We start from the raw sequence: 19,139 nt of genomic DNA, 5'->3' as shown, positions 1-19,139 counted from the left end.
ATCCAATCACAGCAGAGAATAAAGGGAAGGCATAAAAGTCCATGCAGCAAGGTCATTTGAAAAAGAAACATAAGAACGTGAGATCAAGTGGTAAATCTCCTGTATGTGGAGCCTTTGTGATCCTCACAGATGTCTGTCCCATTAACGAAAGCCAATGTTCTGTTACACTGCCTCTGCTCATGCTTTCTCCACCACTTCTCTAACCTGTGTGTGGAAACCTTTAAACAGCACTCAGCCTGTTATATGTTGTGTAGATGATGATTATTCTTTGAGGAGTGTTTTTTTTTCTTCACCTCCCTGCTCATGTTGGTATTTGGCTTGTTTTTTGGCAGCACAGTGCCTTATTCCAGTTTCCCTGTTAGTAAAATATTGACAGTTGCATTGCTCCTTACGCCGGAGTATCAACTTAACCAGTCTGTGGTTTCTCCACAGTCATAGGCTGGTGTCCACAGTAGTCAATCCAGCACCAGTCAGTGAACAGGTATGACTCTCTCACATCAGGGCTTCTGGGTAATTGGCTGCCCTTTAAAATTTCACCTCACTTCACGGAGTGTAAACAAAGCAGGAGATGACTTGGAGTTTGGAGGCGCTTTCCATTGTATTTGCTCTCTTCTTTGTGAGATCCATCTGTTTTGTGTGTGTGCGTGTGTGTGTGTGTGTGTGTGTGTGTACATTTTATAGGGACGTAGTGTAAGTGCCCACAAGCTTCTGTGTGTTCCCAATGATGGATTGCTCGTCAGGAGGCAGTAGAAATACTCCATATGCCTGACTGATGCATTGAGTCACAAGTCACGTACAGTGCTTTTGGTCTTACCTCTCAGATTCCTCCGGGAAGCATGTTAACCCTTTTGACTCAACGATCTTGTATTCTGATGGCAGTGCAGCTAAGTTCTCCAGTGTTCCCTCTTACCCTCACATTGCCTCTGAGTACAAGGTGCATGTTTTGATACAGTTCTCTAGTAGGTGTCAGACCCATGTCAAAGGTTACACCTGTGGTAGTTGGTCCTATGTGCCGTTCAAAAGTCCTAGGCTCACCCTCAGGCTGCAGCCCCCCCTGGTTATGGGACCTTTGACTACAGCGTTGTAGTGCGACGTAGGGGTCATTTGGATACATTTTACAAGACAAAAAAACAATTTACAATGCAAATCTAGGTATGCAAAAACAGTGTGCTACACTGTATTTGTCTGTGTCGGTGTAGTGCATTGGCCATTATTGTAACACTGTCATTCTTGGTTTCAAGTCTCTGTTGACCATGGCCAGTTTCAGTCTATTGAATAAACCTTAACCACACTATCACTTTCCAGAACTGTTCCTACAGCATATTGTAACTTGTTTTTCGAAAACATAATTTGTACAAAATATTTACACCCCTTGCTGTTAGAGTATTGGAAAGAACACCATTATGGTCACTTACTCAGGATGAATATATTCATTAGAACATATACCATGACTTTTCATTTGTTATTGCCCAGCCATTATAACTGTCCTGGGAGCAATTAAATATGTGAAGTGTCCCATTCTGTCTCTAACTTTCTTCGCTGAACTATCTGCATGTTGCACACATTTCCTAAGAACTAATTAAAGTGAATCAATGACACAACACTTTAAAATGGCGGCATATGTCACAGCCATCAGCGGTGAACAAAGGACACTCTTAATTGTTTTGTTCCTGTGGTTCCTGTAAACGGCTTGTCACAGCTCACACTCCACAGCCTGCTTGTTATGTAAGGTTTCCTTGTCACTCCCCCTACAACACACACGCAGGCACGCACACACACACACACACATTCCCTTCTAGTTTCTCAGTGAAGGCTTCCTCTGTGTCTTAGAAAAATACCATTAATTGTACTGCAAAAATGACAATGTCAGTGGTTATGTGTGACAATCACTTACACTTCACAAGCATGACGTACCCTATACATCACTGGCTCAGGGGAGTAATTTTTTGTGTGGATATTCTCTAGTTTCCTGTCTGAGCCTACACAGTATCTCTCTGATATGCAACACTTCTTTGATGTAAACACATGGATTTTGATCATCTTAGATTCAGACTGCCCTGACCGTGCTGTCTTTCATTTCTTCCTCATATCCATTAAAGTAGCCCTACTTGCACACAATGTTAAGCATGAGTATGCATGACCAGGTTATGATGAGTGATCTGTTGAGGGAGAGAACGTTTTACTGACTGATTATTATTTCTTGTCAGACTTTTACCACATGCTCATGTCTCCTTATGAGCAATGTGGCATGTGCTGTAACACCATTTTCAATGACAGTGCTAGTTGTAAATCATACTGGATTGAACATTGGGTGGGAAATTGGACTTCCATGTTGAATGGCAGATGACAGAGTTGACACTTTCAAGTCATTTCCATACTGATTTGTTTCAGAATTTCCATCAGATCCATCTGCCTCAAAGTTAATATGTAACCCATATAGAACCTGGTTGACAACTCTGAAAGTACATTGGTAGCGTTCCAAGTATGGCATTGCACCTACAGTAGATGGTTGTTTACTGAACCTTGTTGATCCTATTTCTATATTCAAGAGCTTTGGCTTGCTATTTTCATTTGACAACAGGCCTGACAGTGCTTAATGTGTTTCCCAGTCTATGCATTTCAATCAACTGGGTCATACAGCAGCAGCATTCACTACAGCAAGCTAGCCAATCCACATGAGTCTCTTAGTCTGACCATGAGCTATTTTTTTTTTATCGCGGCATAGCCAGAAAAGATAACAGCGCCAATATCTATCTGATGGTAATCAATACATGGTCATTCTCTTGTCACAAGGCTAGTGCATTCATAGACCATTCACTACCGGTCAGCCAGTTGAGGACTGGCACTCATTTGATTTGACCTAGAAACCAGAGGAGATGATGGACCTGGGGAACATCCATTCATCAACATGATGAGTCATTGAAACTTAATTCACATACTGTATGATCCAATACGTTTGAGTATAAATATGTAACGATATAAATTAGTAATTATTTCAAGGACATTACTTTCATAATATTTATTTGTATATTATTTGCAATCTCAGAGAGAAAATATGGTAACTTTTGATGAGGCTAGACATGAATAATTCTGCCATTCTAACCACTGAGCATGGTGTTCTTGGAGACAGACACCGTAGTCTATGTGCACCCCACAGTGCAGACACAGTGAGATAACAGCACTGGTGTATCCAATGTTTTAGAGTTTGATACTACTTTCCTTAAGTCTCAGTGACTGCATACATGTACATGTGGCCACAGAGCCCCATTCTCCCTCGCTGTCAGTGGCGAGCCAACCAGGATAGCCTGTCTGACATCCTGTTAGCCTCATGGGTCCCTGGCAACACTGGAACAATTATGACACTGGGAAACAAAAGCCATTGCACTAACCAAGAGCTCCCACTCCCACTCCCACTGCCACCGTGCCACAACTGACATCACTAAGCCTCTGGATTTATCCCCTCTCCAGTTTTCAAGGAAGATTCCTATTGATTTTCTATCACTGTAGCCGTGTACACAGTAAATGGGAGGTGCCCTCTTAGTTTTTCATCTGATGAGACAAAAGGATATACCCCAACATCTTTATCCCGCCCTTGCTCTTGAAACGCTAGCTTTCACATCATAAACACCATGACCATAACTCCTAATTGCTTAATAGTTTCATAACCTGCGGGCATAACATTTGTTTTCATAATTTGTGTAGCAATAAGTCCTCAGTACTCTAGTTAATATTAATGAGATTACATTAGGTTTACCACAAGAACACAACCTGTAGCATCTCTGGGTGTTTGTGGGCTACTGGAAGAAAACAAAGTCCATGACACATGTCTTTAGACAGGGGAATAGCATGGATTCATTCAATCATCTCAAAAGGTAGTTCAGATACTACCACATACTGTAAGTGACATTTGGTTGAGAATTAACGTCAATAGTGTGACTGCACACATCAGTCGATTTAGGCCTCAAACCTGCAGAGGTTTTGTCACAGACCCAAATCAGCTTTGGAATTTCATTTTTATAAGCGATTGTTATTTTTTGTCTCCTAAAGTTGATATGTATTACATCTTTGTAATTGCACCGGTGGGCTACAGGCATCAAATCAAACCAGAGACAATATTCCCACAATTGAGTTTCCTCGACCAAGGGCCCAGAGGTGCATCCAACTCTGCAGTCATGAGTGTCCCCGAATTCTCGGTACAATATCCAGGAAGGACAAGCTAATCTGTACTGATTTGAAACCGTGCCAAACAGAAGCTTTTTTAATCCCTCATATTTTTTGGATCAGAGGAGTGGAGAATGTACACCTCTGTAAGGAAAAAGGTAGAGGGGGCTATTTCATGGCCCACTAATTCCACAGTTTTCTTCCACACTTAAATCCCTATGTATTGTCACATAGTTTGGATTTGCTATTTGCTGCAGACACACCTTTCAAGCAATCAGAAGTATGAAGGTGCTTTCATAATTAAATGCAAATATGGCTCCATTTTCCCACTGCCATTGTAGTATTAGCAATTTAACTTTTAGGCAGATAAGACTTATTATCTCTGAAAATTGGAGCAATTTCCTGTCCTGTCTTAATTTCATTTGACAATTGGCAAATACCTATAGCATATACAATATACATTATTCTCAACCAGCTTTGCAGGAATAGACACATTTTTATTGTTGAATACATCAATAGTACTTCATTTGTAATTCATTTGTATTAGTTCCCTACATTCCCTGCCCATTCCTTAAACAAAGACTTTGTGACACTTTCAATGAATCTAGGTTTACTACAGTTCTGGTATTGTAACAGTATTTGGAGCTGTTCTGTGATTTTCGACCACAAGGAAAACAGTGTATATGAATGATATTGCATAAAATGTCATGAAAGGGTCTGATACGACGTAGCTCATCTCCAGCACGCACACACACACACACACACACACACACATCCTCAGAAATAATAAGCAGTATGAATTGTAAAGGTAAGCCCTGGCAACAGTAAGGGTCATCACAGCACATACATTACTAACAAACACATGTCTCAAAGGGCCACTTGAGGCTCTCTATGTGAAATAATTGGGTAGCAATAGCAATGCAGGTTTTTGAGTCAAAGTGCAATGATGATCTATATGCTTTGTTTTGCTATTGTAAAAGGGAGGACAGGGTTACTATTAATCATTGCTTGACATGTTTTGGCTGTATAAACAGAAAATGCATTCCCCACATGTGCAATATTTAATGACCCTCTCTCATGAAACAGTCTTGAAATTCTACTGGAATGGGTCTTTATTCTGTAACGTCATATGAACAGGCTCATGAGAATATTATTCAGTGTACCTGTAAAACAGATGATGAGCAGCACATATTCTGAACTGCAGAATCTGTATCTACAAAGGCACAACTCATGCTCTCAGCCTCAAAAACATTTGCCAAGCCCCAAAGCCAGGTGATACAAGGTACAACAGAGGAGTTTAGGCCAACAGACTGTGTGTTCCTTGCCAGCAGCTGCATGAGGGAAACATCTCCACCTGTATTCCACAACTTTTCTTTCAATGGTCCTAACAACAATCAGCAGAGAAATCAACTAGAATAGAAAAAAGTTAGCATCCTTATATTAAAACTGAGAAGCACCATGTTAAACTGGCCTGGTGTTATTACTTTGTTTGTGCCAGATTAATGGCACAGCCTAATGACAGGCACAGAGGTGGCCTTAACTAGTGTTGTCCCCCACTATGACCCATTCTGTCTCCTGCAGACAACAGGCCTGGATACCTGTGGCTAGGCCTGATGCCTTCTGTAACCATTAACATTTACTGATGTTGTCAGAACACCTGAGAACATATTTTACAAAAAAAATTACCATACCATCTGTACTGTCAAGTTGTTTCCTACGAACAGCTTTCCTCCTTTTATTCTCTTCCCACCTGAGCCACAGACTAATGAAGAGTTGGGCATCAGCATCAGCCCTGCTCTTTATTGTTCATTTTTCAAAGCCTTCACTGTAAGATAGTGTTCTCTGTTGGGATGTTGTAGCACAGTATGCTGTGTCATTCATGTGTCTGGCAATAATGTTGTCTTTAACCTTACCAATAAGTACCTCTGGCTTTATAGTGGAACCAGGAAGATTACAGGGGGGGAAGCTAGCTGTAAGGAGTGATTATGGGTGTCAGAAGTCCACTCTATTTTTAATAATGTGCCCTTTCACATATACAGGTACATCAGTCACTAGGGTGACGGCAACAGACGCAGATGACCCAGTCTATGGAAACAGTGCTAAGCTTGTGTACAGCATACTGGAAGGACAGCCCTACTTCTCCATAGACCCCAACACCGGTGAGTGGATTGCCATGGTGGAATACTAAATCAAATCAAAGTTTATTTGTCACATGCACAGGACCCAGCATGTGTAAACTGTACAGTGAAATGCTTACTTGCAGCTCTTTCCTCAACAGTGCAAAATAAATGTCACTTTCAGGGTCATGGCATGTAAAGTTGTTGACCCTGAACAGATACACTCCTTTTTTCATGACTCGATGGCAGTCAAAACAAGTGTTGTTTCAGCTACATTTACAGATTGAATGCATATTATCCATACATAGACAATTACTCAGCATACAGATTATATTTGCCTTTTGAGGATATAACTCTCAGCAAGATATTCAAGGACTGTTACATTTAAATGACAGTGCTATCTTTTTTAATTCCATCTGCCGTCTGCTTATTCTTCAACCTTGACTTTGTTGTTTTCCTAATTGCATTTTCAGCCGACTTGTTAACAGTGTGTCTGTAAGCAACATGATTAAATAATGGTGAAATTACATTAATAAGCAATGAGATGGAAATCAGCTGCTCACAATTTGGATAAACAACATACAATAAACAAGCTCCAAGAACGTCAAAACTGTATGTACATAATACATATGAAGACATATTTCTACATGTAGAAACCCTGTTTCCTCCTCAACAATATTATGCATTTTAATCACTCACCTCTACCACAATAAAATGGAGAAGGTATCGTGAATCTATGAAAGGACAATTTGAGGATCAGCGTGTACGCTTTGCATGATTACTGAGCACATGCAGATGGCTCATTCAAGTGAGCCAGATGTTTTAATGAATGTTAATGACAAATAAAAGGTAAGGGAAAAACAAACATTATAATCCATTTGACACTTCCAACACCATGAAGGAAATTGAATGCATTTGATAAATAAATAAACATCATGCCCCAATCCATCAATTGGTTAACGGACGGTAGAAAAAAATCCTAGAAAATATCTATGGAAATGAGTGTTTGTCTTTCCACCCTTTTCAGTGATTAGGAATTAATTTGAATAGCTAACGATGATCAACAGCGATGACAGTAGAGTGAGTAACAGAGGATAACTGAAGTGTGTGTGTGTGTGTCTGTGGGTGTGGTGCGTGCATACGTGTGAGTTTGTGTGTGTGTGTGTGGGAGCACTTCTTTTAGGGAGAGTTGTTCTTACCTGCTTCAAAGTCATTTGCGTAGTGTAAACACTTTCTTTCAAGACAGTGTTGCATAAAAGTTATTACTCAGATAATATAGTCTAAATCCCCCCCCACTTCCACCCTCATCAGGCATAATATGCCAAGTGTGTCAGGCTAAAGCAGACCTTTATTAAGTGCTGATTATTTATTCGATTATTCTACCGGCCTCTGTTTTCTGAGCGGATTATGCTTGCCCTGAGCACTTTGCCACTGCAGTCAATAAGGTCCATTCTGCATTAAATATTTTTTGTTGTTGATATACAGTACCAGTCAAAAGTTTAGACAAACCTACTCCTTCCAGGGTTTTTCTTAATTGTTTTCTACATTGTAGAATAATAGTGAAGACATCATCACTCTGAAATAACACATATGGAATCATGTAGTAACCAAAAAAGTGTTAAGCAAATCAAAATATATTTTATATTTAAGATTCTTCAAAGAATCAGTTGTGTTGTGACAAGGTAGTGGTGGTATACAAAAGATAGCCCTATTTGGTAAAAGACCAAGTCAAATAAGCAAAAAGAAGTTACAGTCCATCGTTCATTTAAGACATGGAGGTCAGTCAATGCGGAAAATGTCAAGAACATTGAACGTTTTTTTCAAGTGCAGTCTCTAAAACCATCAAGCGCTATGATGAAACTGGCTGTCATGAGGACCGCCACAGGAAAGGAAGACCCAGAGTTACCTCTGCTGCAGAGGATACGTTCATTAGAATGAACTGCACCTCAGATTGCAGCCAAAACAAATGGTTCACAGAGTTCAAGTAACAGACACATCTCAACATCAACTGTTCAGAGGAGACTGAGTGAATCAGCCCTGCATGGTCGAATTGCTGCAAAGAAACCACTTGGGCCAAGAAACACGAGCAATGGACATTAGACCGGTGGAAATCTGTCCTTTGGTCTGTTGAGTCCAAATTTGAGATTTTTGGTTCCAACCGCCTTGTCTTTGTGAGATGCAGAGTTGGTGAAAGGATGATCTCCGCATATGTGGTTCCCACCGTGAAGCATGGAGGAGGAGGTGTGATTGTGTGGGGGTGCTTTGCTGGTGACACTCTCTGTTACTTATTTAGAATTCAAGGCACATTTAACCAGCATGGCTACCACAGCATTCTGCAGCAATATGCCATCCCATCTGGTTTGTGCTTAGTGGGACTATCATTTGTTTTTCAACAGGACAATGACCCAAAACACATCTCCAGGCTGTGTAAGGGCTATTTGACCCAAGAAGGAGAGTGATGGAGTACTGCATCAGATGACTTGGCCTCCACAATCACCTGACCTCAACCCAATTGAGATGGTTTGGGGATGAGTTGGACCGCAGAGTGAAGGAAAAGCAGCCAACAATTGTTCATTAGATGTGGGAACTACTTCAAGACTGTTGGAAAAGCATTCCAGGTGAAGCTGGTTGAGCGAATGCCAAGAGTGTGCAAAGCTGTCATCAAGGCAAAGGGTGGCTACTTTGAAGAATCTAAAATACATTTTGATTTGTTTAACACTTGTTTGGTTACTACGTGATTCCATATGTGTTATTTCATAGTTTTGATGTCTTCACTATTTTTCTACAATGTCGAAAATAGTAAAAATAAAGAAAACCCTTGAATGAGTAGGTGTCTCCAAACGTTTGACTGGTACTGTATATTGTTTATTCTCTGTAATACAACTAGCCACTTAGCAATTTTATAATGTTGGCTTTAGCTATGCCAGATTGGGAACCTATCTCCCATAACTAGCTACCAAGAAGACATTTCAGGCTATCAATAAAGTTAGAGCAGCTAGCTTGTCTAACTATCTTAGCTGGCATGCCTGCTGGCAAGGTTGGTAGACTTTAGAAAAGCAAGCAAAATACTAAATGCACTGAATAAGACTGAATCTTTTACAGAGATGCAGAGAATCATATTTAGCTTTTTTTTTTTTTAAACCTCCAGTCAGGAGGATACAGACAGCTCAAGAGGTATGCTTAGATGTGCAGAATTTGTTTTATTTTTTTTACATAAAATTAAGTATACAAATTATGACTCTAGATTGCAGGAAAAAAACTGTTTCAGCTGTTCAAAAAATGCAAAATTCTCCAACCCCCAGCCATCCTCACATACTTGGTGTCCCTTCAGATTTTCAGGCTGCATTATGCACCTGGACAGCGTAATTTCCATTCAATCAGAACACAAATTACTTGCAGACAGCAGTACAGCAGTACAACACTTCAACAATCAAACACATTGATTTGTAATGCTATTCACAGGATCAGAGCTTCTCTCCAGGTGTTCTGTCAGAAATTCCACTACTGTTTAATAAAATAAGTGCTTAAAGGTTATTATGAAGGATACTGCAACACTCTTAAAGGTGCAATGAAGTGATCATGTCAAACATTATGAATGCCTTTGTATACACCATTCTATTCATTTATGTGTATGTAGATTTTTTTGCAATAACAATATATTTGATGTTAATTGTTTTGCTTTCAGCGATCATTAAAATTGCTTTACATGGGATGGATCGAGAGATGCGAGAGGAGTACCTGGTCGTCATTCAAGCAAAAGACATGGGTGGTCATATGGGAGGGTTGTCAGGGACGACAACAGTTACTGTCACACTAACAGATGTCAACGATAACCCGCCAAAGTTCTCAAAAAGTAAGCAAAATGTCCAATTCTCTCTCCATACACTATAGTTAGAACCCATTATTGGCAAATCTGAATGTATTTGTTGTTGTTTTGCAGCGTTATGTTTTTTCATGAATTTCCACAATCAGAATTGTACTAGTTATATAGATGCATAGATAAGGAGACATCTACTGTTAGGGTGAAATAATCATGATGTCCTATTCTTCAGGTCTGTACGAGTTTGTGATCCCAGAGGAGCTTGGCATTGGTAAACCTGGTGGCAAGGTAAAGGCAAATGATAGGGACATTGGCGAGAACGCCAAATCAACGTACAACATCATTGACGGTGATGAGAAGGACGTCTTTGAGATCACTACAGATGCCCAGACTCAAGAGGGGATCCTTCGTCTGAAGAAGGTAAGGACCTGATGCAAACTGCTTTACCCTAGGGTTCCACCAACAACCACTTCATATCTTTAACAGCTTCAACTTAAACAAGGCCCAAATAGTAGGTTGCAAGACGGGGTATCAAAGGAGGAAGGTCGTTCACACAGGCTACAGGTCAGAGCTGTATATCTAGAATGATTTAATTTAAATTGACCATGGGGAAAAAAATTGTACTACATATATATCATGCAAAGCAGTTTCAATGGCGAAGATGCATAAAAACGGCGGCCCCCATTAATGCACCTTCGCCATTGAATTGATCTATAAGAGTATATCAACAACAGCTACCAAATTTACACTGTTGATTTGGTAGATGATTAAATGTACGAAAGGGAAAACAAATTATATGTCATGTTTGCCTCCAGCAATCTAAATGTTTACTGTTACACAGCAATATACAGTATCACAATATTTCTGTAGAACTGCAATGATAGAAGGAGCTACTTCAGGCCTGAAGTATTCAAGTGTATACATGAGTGATGGATGTGTGCTCACGTCTTGACTCATGGTTAGTTTAATGTCTAGAGTTAGAGCTATAGATCATTGAAGCGCGATAGTATGTCATTGCGTTTGGATTCTAAATGACATTACATTAGGACATCCACTGTGTCTTCCTGTAACTATGAACAAACTATTGGATGAAATGAAATAATATTTTTTCTGATGATCTGCCTTGAATAGATTATACTCTACTAAACAAAACAGACGGCTTGAGAACAAACTAGACATGATCAATAAGACCTTTGAGATACTTCCCTCTAGTATTTCACAGTGACAGCAGTGCTGTGGCTCTGCCTCGTCACTTTATTCTCGTATACTTGGCCTGGAATCTGTTGCCTGCATTGCTAATAGTATGATGGATGAGATTGCATGTGAAAAACAGGAAATCAACTGCCTACTCTCTTCTCACCTCTACATCTCCAGATGGTGAAGTTCAGATTACTTTAGCAGAATTGGTATTTCTGCTTCCGTTCCGCACTCTGAACAACATATTCTTGGTTTCAGAGCCCTGTTGCACCAGTTTGTGGAGTTTCTTAGCCAATGTGGAAGAACAAAGGATGAAATGGAGCACATAGCACCACCACACCCCCAACAACAAACATATCTCAATAAACTGCTGTCAAATACCAAGTGCAAATTATTAAAGATTCTTTGCGGCAAGGTTAAAAAATATTGATCTAAACACGACTGCAGAAACACAAACTAGGAAGTGGCTTTGTTGTTTTGGGTCTAAGCTTTTTATCTTCCACCCCTCAGGCCTATCGGGGGATGTTAGTGGGAAGTTCTGCTTCCTCCACCAGCCAGCACTGAACTTTGATGTCTCTAAATGGCCTGTGTGTATACAGATCCTATCCTGAGGCTCATGGGAATTTGATGCATGGCACAGGAGGGCTCTGAGGTGGGGACATCAACAAGGGACAAGCATGGGGAAAATGGAGTGAAAATGCTGCCCCATCTTCATATGCACATACTGTAGCAACACAAGCCGGTCTAACACTTCCACTACCATGTTCAATCAATATGAAAACCAAAGTGCTGCTCTCCGGATTACAGAGAGTCAAGTGCTGCATGAATTGACCTCCCCCAAAACAATGAGTAATGGTAGAGTGGCATAGAGGGACAATTCAAATATGGCTGACTCAGTGGAGAGGTCAGATGTCATTGAGGATCATTTGAGAGGATGAGAATAGCAATACTATCTTCAATGTTCTATTCTGAGGTAAAACTGTCGAGGTAGAGTCGCTTGTTGAAACAATCATACAGTGTTAAGAGACAAAAAAATGAACTTACTGCTTTGTTATAAGGTATGGTCAATTATGCATAACATTTTAGAAGTACAAATATAACTGCAATGCAGAAAGGAGTCTGACTTGTTAATTGTTGTTGTAAATCGAATACAAAAACAGAATAGTGGTGATCAGGAAATAGTGCTGAATAGTTTAACTATTGTGGTATTCCATTCTTTAACTGCGATGTAATCATTCTGACAATTGACCCCTGTACACTTTTAGCCCTGGGCTCCTTTATACTTGGTATTAGGCTGGAATCCTTTGAAACCAATGTTTGCTCTTGGTCCAGCTGTTCACTCCTCTCAACATAGAGGAGGAGGAGAAGAAGGTGGGGAGAGAAGAGAGAGGAAGGGCGGTTAATAATGAAAATGCTCCAAATAGCTTCTCAGACAGCGGAAGACTGGGCTGCAGGGCCCTCTCCATACGGGTGCCCTGACGCCAGACGTGTGGACTTCAAAGCCCCCTGTCAGTCCCCGTCCCCAGCTGCTTTTCTCTCACAGCTGGGCCTGCTGCCGGCACTGCCCCAGCGCTGGCCCGACCCAGCCTAGGGGACCATTGGATTCTTTTTATTTCTTTGTGAAAAGCTGGAATACATTTTTTGATCCCTCTGCTAACCCCTCTCATTCCCAAAGCCAACTCAGATCCCCTCAAGCGGCAAGGCCCAGTTTTGATTTCCCTATAAATCCTGGTTTTGGAGCGTGGAAGTGACTTGATCCCATTATTTTAGTATTATAAGAGTAGCCAGAGGTGATTCAAAATACAATTGTGACAGTCTGGGATGGCTGCTGAGACACCAGAGAGTTAAATTGTGATGTTTTTACATGTTGCAAATATTCAATGATGTGTAAAAAAGTAGTGGACATTGGTTCTCAATGTCCTTGTGAAATAGGAATGAGACCAACTGTAATTTCAGGGGTATGTTTCTTGCCACTGAAGTACTCATAGGCATGCAATTCCCCCTAGGAAATGTCATTATTGTGTTAGAATTCCTGAATACACATCCACTTCTATTCATGTGATGATAATGCCTCAATAATTGCTATCCTTCAAAACCGGCAATAATTTTGTAACAGTGTTATCATCATGGTAGTGCACAGCCACAAAATTATATTTTCAGGTAGCACAAACGTACAAATAACATTATTTGAATTATTTCCTAACACATTTCAACCAGATTGATGTGATACCAGATTAGATTAACCTTATTTACAGCCTTATTCTATCCTAGAGCAGATGTCACAAAACAAATTGGTAACACATGGATTACTTGAGGTGAGATTGTGGTTATTGCTAATAATTACAAATGTTGTTCCACCCTGTGCTTGGATTATTTCCTTAAATGTTTTTGATAGGATCAGAGATCACACTATTACATTTCAACTCCGAAAGTTCTTCTCCATCCACATCGGGTGCATTTTTTCTTGCTGCTTTGGACATCAGTGAAAGGTATTTGTTTCTGTCATTTTCCACAGCCCCTGAACTTCGAGACTAAAAAGTCATATACACTGAAGGTGGAGGCGGCCAACATTCGATTTGATCCCAACAGTGGCGTCCCCTTCAAGGATACAGCCACGGTGAAGATTGCAGTGGAAGATTCAGATGAACCCCCTGTTTTCTCCAAGCCCACATTTGTCCTGCAGGTGGATGAGAATGCCCCCATCAACACGGTTATAGGAACAGTCACAGCCCGCGATCCTGATGTCACTGGCAGTCTAGTCAGGTAAGAAACAAGATGTTATTCACAACCTCATTTCACCAAACACTTGTTTACTTTATTATTTACCCACCCATATAAGGAGTGCAGTGTGCCATGGAATCATATATTATTTTTTAAAACATAGTCTTGCCACTGTGCATCTTCCTTTGGAGGTGAAATGTGAGCCGATGGCTGCTCTTGTTTCCTTAGGACCACAATGTAGTAAACTTGAAAGCACAGCACAGGTAGACTTCTCTTAGTGGTGACTTTGCCTGCTGCGTTTCAGTTGTGTGACTTATTCTTAGACATTTCACAAGGGCACCTTGTATAGGTTATACAGGCAATTTCTCTCCATCCACCCCGTCATTTCATTAATTCTCCAGTGACTTGCCGCGTTCCCCGGACAACACTCAACAGGTTGTGTAATTTCATGGTGAACAGAGTGTGAGCTGGGAATCATTTATTGGCTATTGCCAAAGCAGGGGAATTCAAACTGGTTCCATCTTCATAATTTAAAAAAAAAATAGGCATACCAAAACAATGTAACCTGTTCTCATGTTTGAGTGTCTCTTTTCTTTTCCTTCTTTTTTTTCTTCTTCTGTGACCCCAATGTTCTTTTATGTTGCACTTTCACAAAGTGTTTCATTATCACTGTGCTGCGCATGCATATTTACTGATGTGTGTAGTGTGTAGATATGTGGTATATATTATTCTGCTGATCTATGTGTGATAAGCACTGCCCTATTTCATTTTAATGTGAACATGTCTGTCCAAGCGATTGAAATAATTGTCATAAATGTACTATATTGTACTATGTTGACATCTCAGACTGGCAATTAGGAATCACGTTTTTCTGTGTAATGATGTATTAGGTTGATTTTTCAATCAGGACTTTCTCATTGAAAATATACTTGTTGATGTTTATTTCTAATTCCTTGTTTTCTGTTTTGAATGAAAGAGCACTTCATGTATTTACTATTTTGTGGATAAGATTACACATTTCGATAAGTGAATTGAGGCTGTAGGATATTATGCCAGTGTTTGTAAGGCTGTCTGAAAGCTTTCAAGCAATCAGACTTAGAGGAGGCTTTACGGAACCTACTTAGAGGCTTTAAGAGTTTGGAGCCGGAAGAAAGTAGTGATTTTCTGCACGTAAGTGGTTAATGTCACATTGCTTCCCATGTCTGCCAATGTCAATGAAGGCATTCAACAGTAAAGCCATTCTATTAAGGAGAGGAAGGGAATGGCTCTTACACAGCTTGAGATGTTCCTGCCATCTTGTGTTGTTTCCCAATACTGATCATTTGCTCCACAGCAAGATGGAATGTACCTTTAAAGCCCCATGCAGTCTTTTTTTTTTAAATGTATTCATCACTGTACCCCACACATACAATTACCTGTAAGGTCCCTCAGTTGAGCAGTGAATTTCAAACACAGATTCAACCACAAAGACCAGGGAGGTTTACATGCCTTGCAAAGAAGGGCACCTATTAGTAGATGGGTAAAAAAAACAGACATTGAATATCCCTTTGAGCATGGTAAAGTTATTAATAACACTTTGGGTGGTGTTTCAATACACCCAGTCACTACAAAGATACAGGCACCCTTCCTAACTCAGTTGCCGGAGATTAAGGTGACTTTAAAACTGTTACAGAGTTTAATGGCTGAGATAACTGAGGATGGATCAACCACTTTGTAGTTACTCCACAATACTAACCTAAATTACAGAGTGAAAAGAAGGAAGCATGTACAGAATACAAATATTCCAAAACATAGATCCTGTTTGCACTAAAGTAAACCTGCAAACAAATTGAAAAGAAATGGTTAATGGTTGTCTTGAGTACAAAGTGTTATGAGTACCACTCTTCATATTTTCAAGCGTGGTGGTGGCTGCATCATGTTATGGGTATGCTTGTCATCGGCAAGAACTAGGGACGACAATGAATGTTCTTGAGTGGCCTAGTTACAGTTTTGACTGAAATCAGCTTGAAAATCTATGGCAGTAGTTTAAAATGGCTTTCTAGCCCTGATCACCAACCAACTTGACAGACCTTGAAGAATGTGTTTAACCTCTTGGGGCTAGGTGGGACGCTAGCGTGCCACCCGTGGTGCACTCCATCAACAGCAGGTGCATTTCAAGAGCGGCAAATTTGAATCCAAATAAATGTCAAAATTCAAATTTTTCAAAAATACAACTATTTTACACCATTTGAAAGATAAACATCTCCTTAATCTAACCACGTTTTACGATTTCAAAAAGGTTTTACGGCGAAAGCATAAATTTAGAGTATGTTAGGACAGTACATTTACAAGAGTTGTGTGTAATGTTTTGTCAAGTCAAAGACAGGGTCACCAAAACCATAAAACCAGCTAAAATGATGCACTAACCTTTTACAATCTCCATCAGATGACACTCCTAGGACATTATGTTAGACAATGCATGCATTTTTAGTTCTATCAAGTTCATATTTATATCCAAAAACAGCGTTTTACTATGGCATTGATGTTGAGGAAATCGTTTCCCTCCAATAACCGGCAGTCAAGTCAGCACCACAAATTAAATAATTAAAATTAGAAAACATTGGTAAAATATTATATTGTCATTTAAAGAATTATAGATTTACATCTCTTGAACGCAATCAACTTGCCAGATTTAAAAATAACCTTACTGGGAAATCACACTTTGCAATAATCTGAGCACTGCGCCCAGAAAATTACGCGTTGCGATACAGACTAGACGTCATGTTGGGGAGATCTAAAATCGAAAATACTATGTAAATAATCCATTACCTTTGATTCTCTTCATCAGATGTCACTTCCAGGTATCACAGGTCCATAACGAATGTAGTTTTGTTCAAAAAAGCTCATCATTTATGTCCAAAAATCTCCGTCTCGTTAGCACATGATGTAAGCCAGCCGGACTTCTCGTCATGATCGAGGGGAAAAAATATATTTCCGTTCGTTCAAACATGTCAAACGTTGTATAGCATAAATCATTAGGGCCTTTTTTAACCAGAACATGAATAATATTCAAGGTGGACGAATGCATACTCTTTTATAACGTATTGGAACGAGGGTACCCTACATGAACTCGCGCGCCAGGTGTCTAATGGGCCATCATCGTTCCATGGCTCTTGTTCGGTCAGATCTCCCTCCAGAAGACTCAAAACACTTTGTAAAGGCTGGTGACATCTAGTGGAAGCAATAGGAAGTGCCAAAATATTCCTAAACCCCTGTGTTTTTCAATGGGATAGGTTTAAAGTCAATACAACACATCAGGTATCCACTTCCTGTCAGAAAATGTCTCAGGGTTTTGCCTGCCAAATGAGTTCTGTTATACTCACAGACACCATTCAAACAGTTTTAGAAACTTTAGAGTGTTTTCTATCCATATATAATAAGTATATGCATATTCTAGTTACTGGGTAGGATTAGTAACCAGATTAAATCGGGTACATTTTTTTTATCCAGACGTGCAAATGCTGCCCCCTAGACCCAACAGGTTAAATAATAATGTACAATCCAGGTGTGCAAAGCTCTTAGAGACTTACCCAGAAACCTCACAGCTGTAATCACTGACAAAGGTGATTCTAACATTGTGTGAATAGTTATGTAAATTAGGTATTTTTGTATTTAATTTTCAATAAGTTTGCAGACATTTCTAAAAACATGTTTTAACTTTATCATTATGGGGTAGTGTGTGTAAAAATCTATTTAATCCACTTTCTGAAGGCACTGTAAATAATGTGGATTTAATTGGAGCTTGAGGTGTCTGATGCTTGTGAGATTTGTTTATGACAGTTTGCGGTGGAACACCTAAAAAATACATGCACTTTCAAAATTGTTTGGCGAGCTACTCATGGGTGGTCTGAGAGATACTGGTAGCTCGTCATCAACCTGTTGGCGACCCATGATCTAGAGTCTAGACTCTAGAGCCGGGATGGGGAACTGGCCCCCCATTTTAGGAATTCAGTCAGGGTCTTATATAAGTCCAATGCAGCAGTTGATCTCAATATCAAAGTATTTATTAGTAACAATTAAGCACCTTACTGTGATTGTTTTAAATTAAATTGGTCAAAAATAGCAATTTCTCAAAAAATAGTTTTGCAAGGACTGTCTGGGAGTGGTCTGAGTGGGGAGGGGAAAACTGAAAACTAGCTTTTATTGGCAGAGGGGTTTGGAATTCTCTTTCTTATTGGTCTATTAACTGAGGCAGGTCAAAACTTAATCCGACCAAAATAGATTGAAATTTCAGGCGGTCTTTTCAAACAACTCTTACACTAGTGCCCCAACCCCATCAACATTGTCCATCCCTGCTCTAGAGCCTACCCCACATACAAAGTACGAGGATACATATGCAAATACAATTGTAGGCAGGTTTTTGTTGTTGTTCAAGGGCACTAAAAGGGTGTTATCATTTTCACAATTTCTGTTTTATTTCGACCTCATAGTGTGGGAACTGCACTGTGTCTATAAGTCAAGACATTTTGTATGTTTTCATGATGTGCCAGATCTATAATGTACCTTTATGTCAAGTGCTTTTCACCACACATAACATGGCATACAATATTGCCATTGACAGTTTAATTTATTAAATTGCTTTTATGTCACTTCTATTCTGTAAAGTCTTCTATTTTATCTCCTTGAATTTCTGTAATTTTAAAGTATCTATTTACATTATTTTATGAGTAATTTTGAATGTGTGCTAATGTGTCATCATAGTACTGTATGTAGTCTCTCAGAGACCCCATGAAGAGACAACCAATGGAAGTCTCATCCTGTTTTTATCATGTTGTAATTAGCATATTGTCTTTGTAGGTTGCCACAAAGTGTTACATTCTCATTGTAAGGTACCACCAGGCAGAGGATGCCCAGACAAATGCTATTTTGACATACAATGCTTTTGGATGGAGTGCCTCTCTATGGAGTGATAATAAGCAGTGTTGTGACCATTGTGGAGGTAATAGGCTGAACATTGTTAGCCTTAGCAGGCTGTGTAACAGCTTGATCTCATAGACTAGACGAAACCAGGTAGATGCAAACGTCTAGCAACCTGAAGGTTGCGAGTTTGAATCTCATCACGGACAAGTTTAGCATTTTAGCAA

At 39.8% G+C, this 19,139-nt stretch overlaps 1 protein-coding gene across 3 annotated transcripts in view; it reads left to right on the top strand.

Annotated features, from left to right (window-relative positions):
• LOC106587289 (cadherin-8) overlaps nucleotides 1-19,139 on the top strand; it is a 75,096-nt gene that overhangs the window by 39,802 nt on the left and 16,155 nt on the right. For all 3 annotated transcript variants that reach the window (XM_082969420.1, XM_014175534.3, XM_014175533.3), the window contains 4 exons: nucleotides 6,201-6,320; nucleotides 9,964-10,131; nucleotides 10,331-10,518; nucleotides 13,811-14,058. In XM_082969420.1, coding sequence (XP_082825546.1) covers nucleotides 6,201-6,320; nucleotides 9,964-10,131; nucleotides 10,331-10,518; nucleotides 13,811-14,058 — 724 coding nt within the window. The remainder of the gene's footprint in view (nucleotides 1-6,200; nucleotides 6,321-9,963; nucleotides 10,132-10,330; nucleotides 10,519-13,810; nucleotides 14,059-19,139) is intronic.

This window comes from Salmo salar, chromosome 26 (assembly GCF_965601325.2).
Source record: "Salmo salar chromosome 26, fSalSal1, whole genome shotgun sequence".
Taxonomy (NCBI): domain Eukaryota; kingdom Metazoa; phylum Chordata; class Actinopteri; order Salmoniformes; family Salmonidae; genus Salmo; species Salmo salar.
Note: the sequence above shows the minus strand (reverse complement) of the source record. Positions and strands in the feature narration are given on the sequence as shown.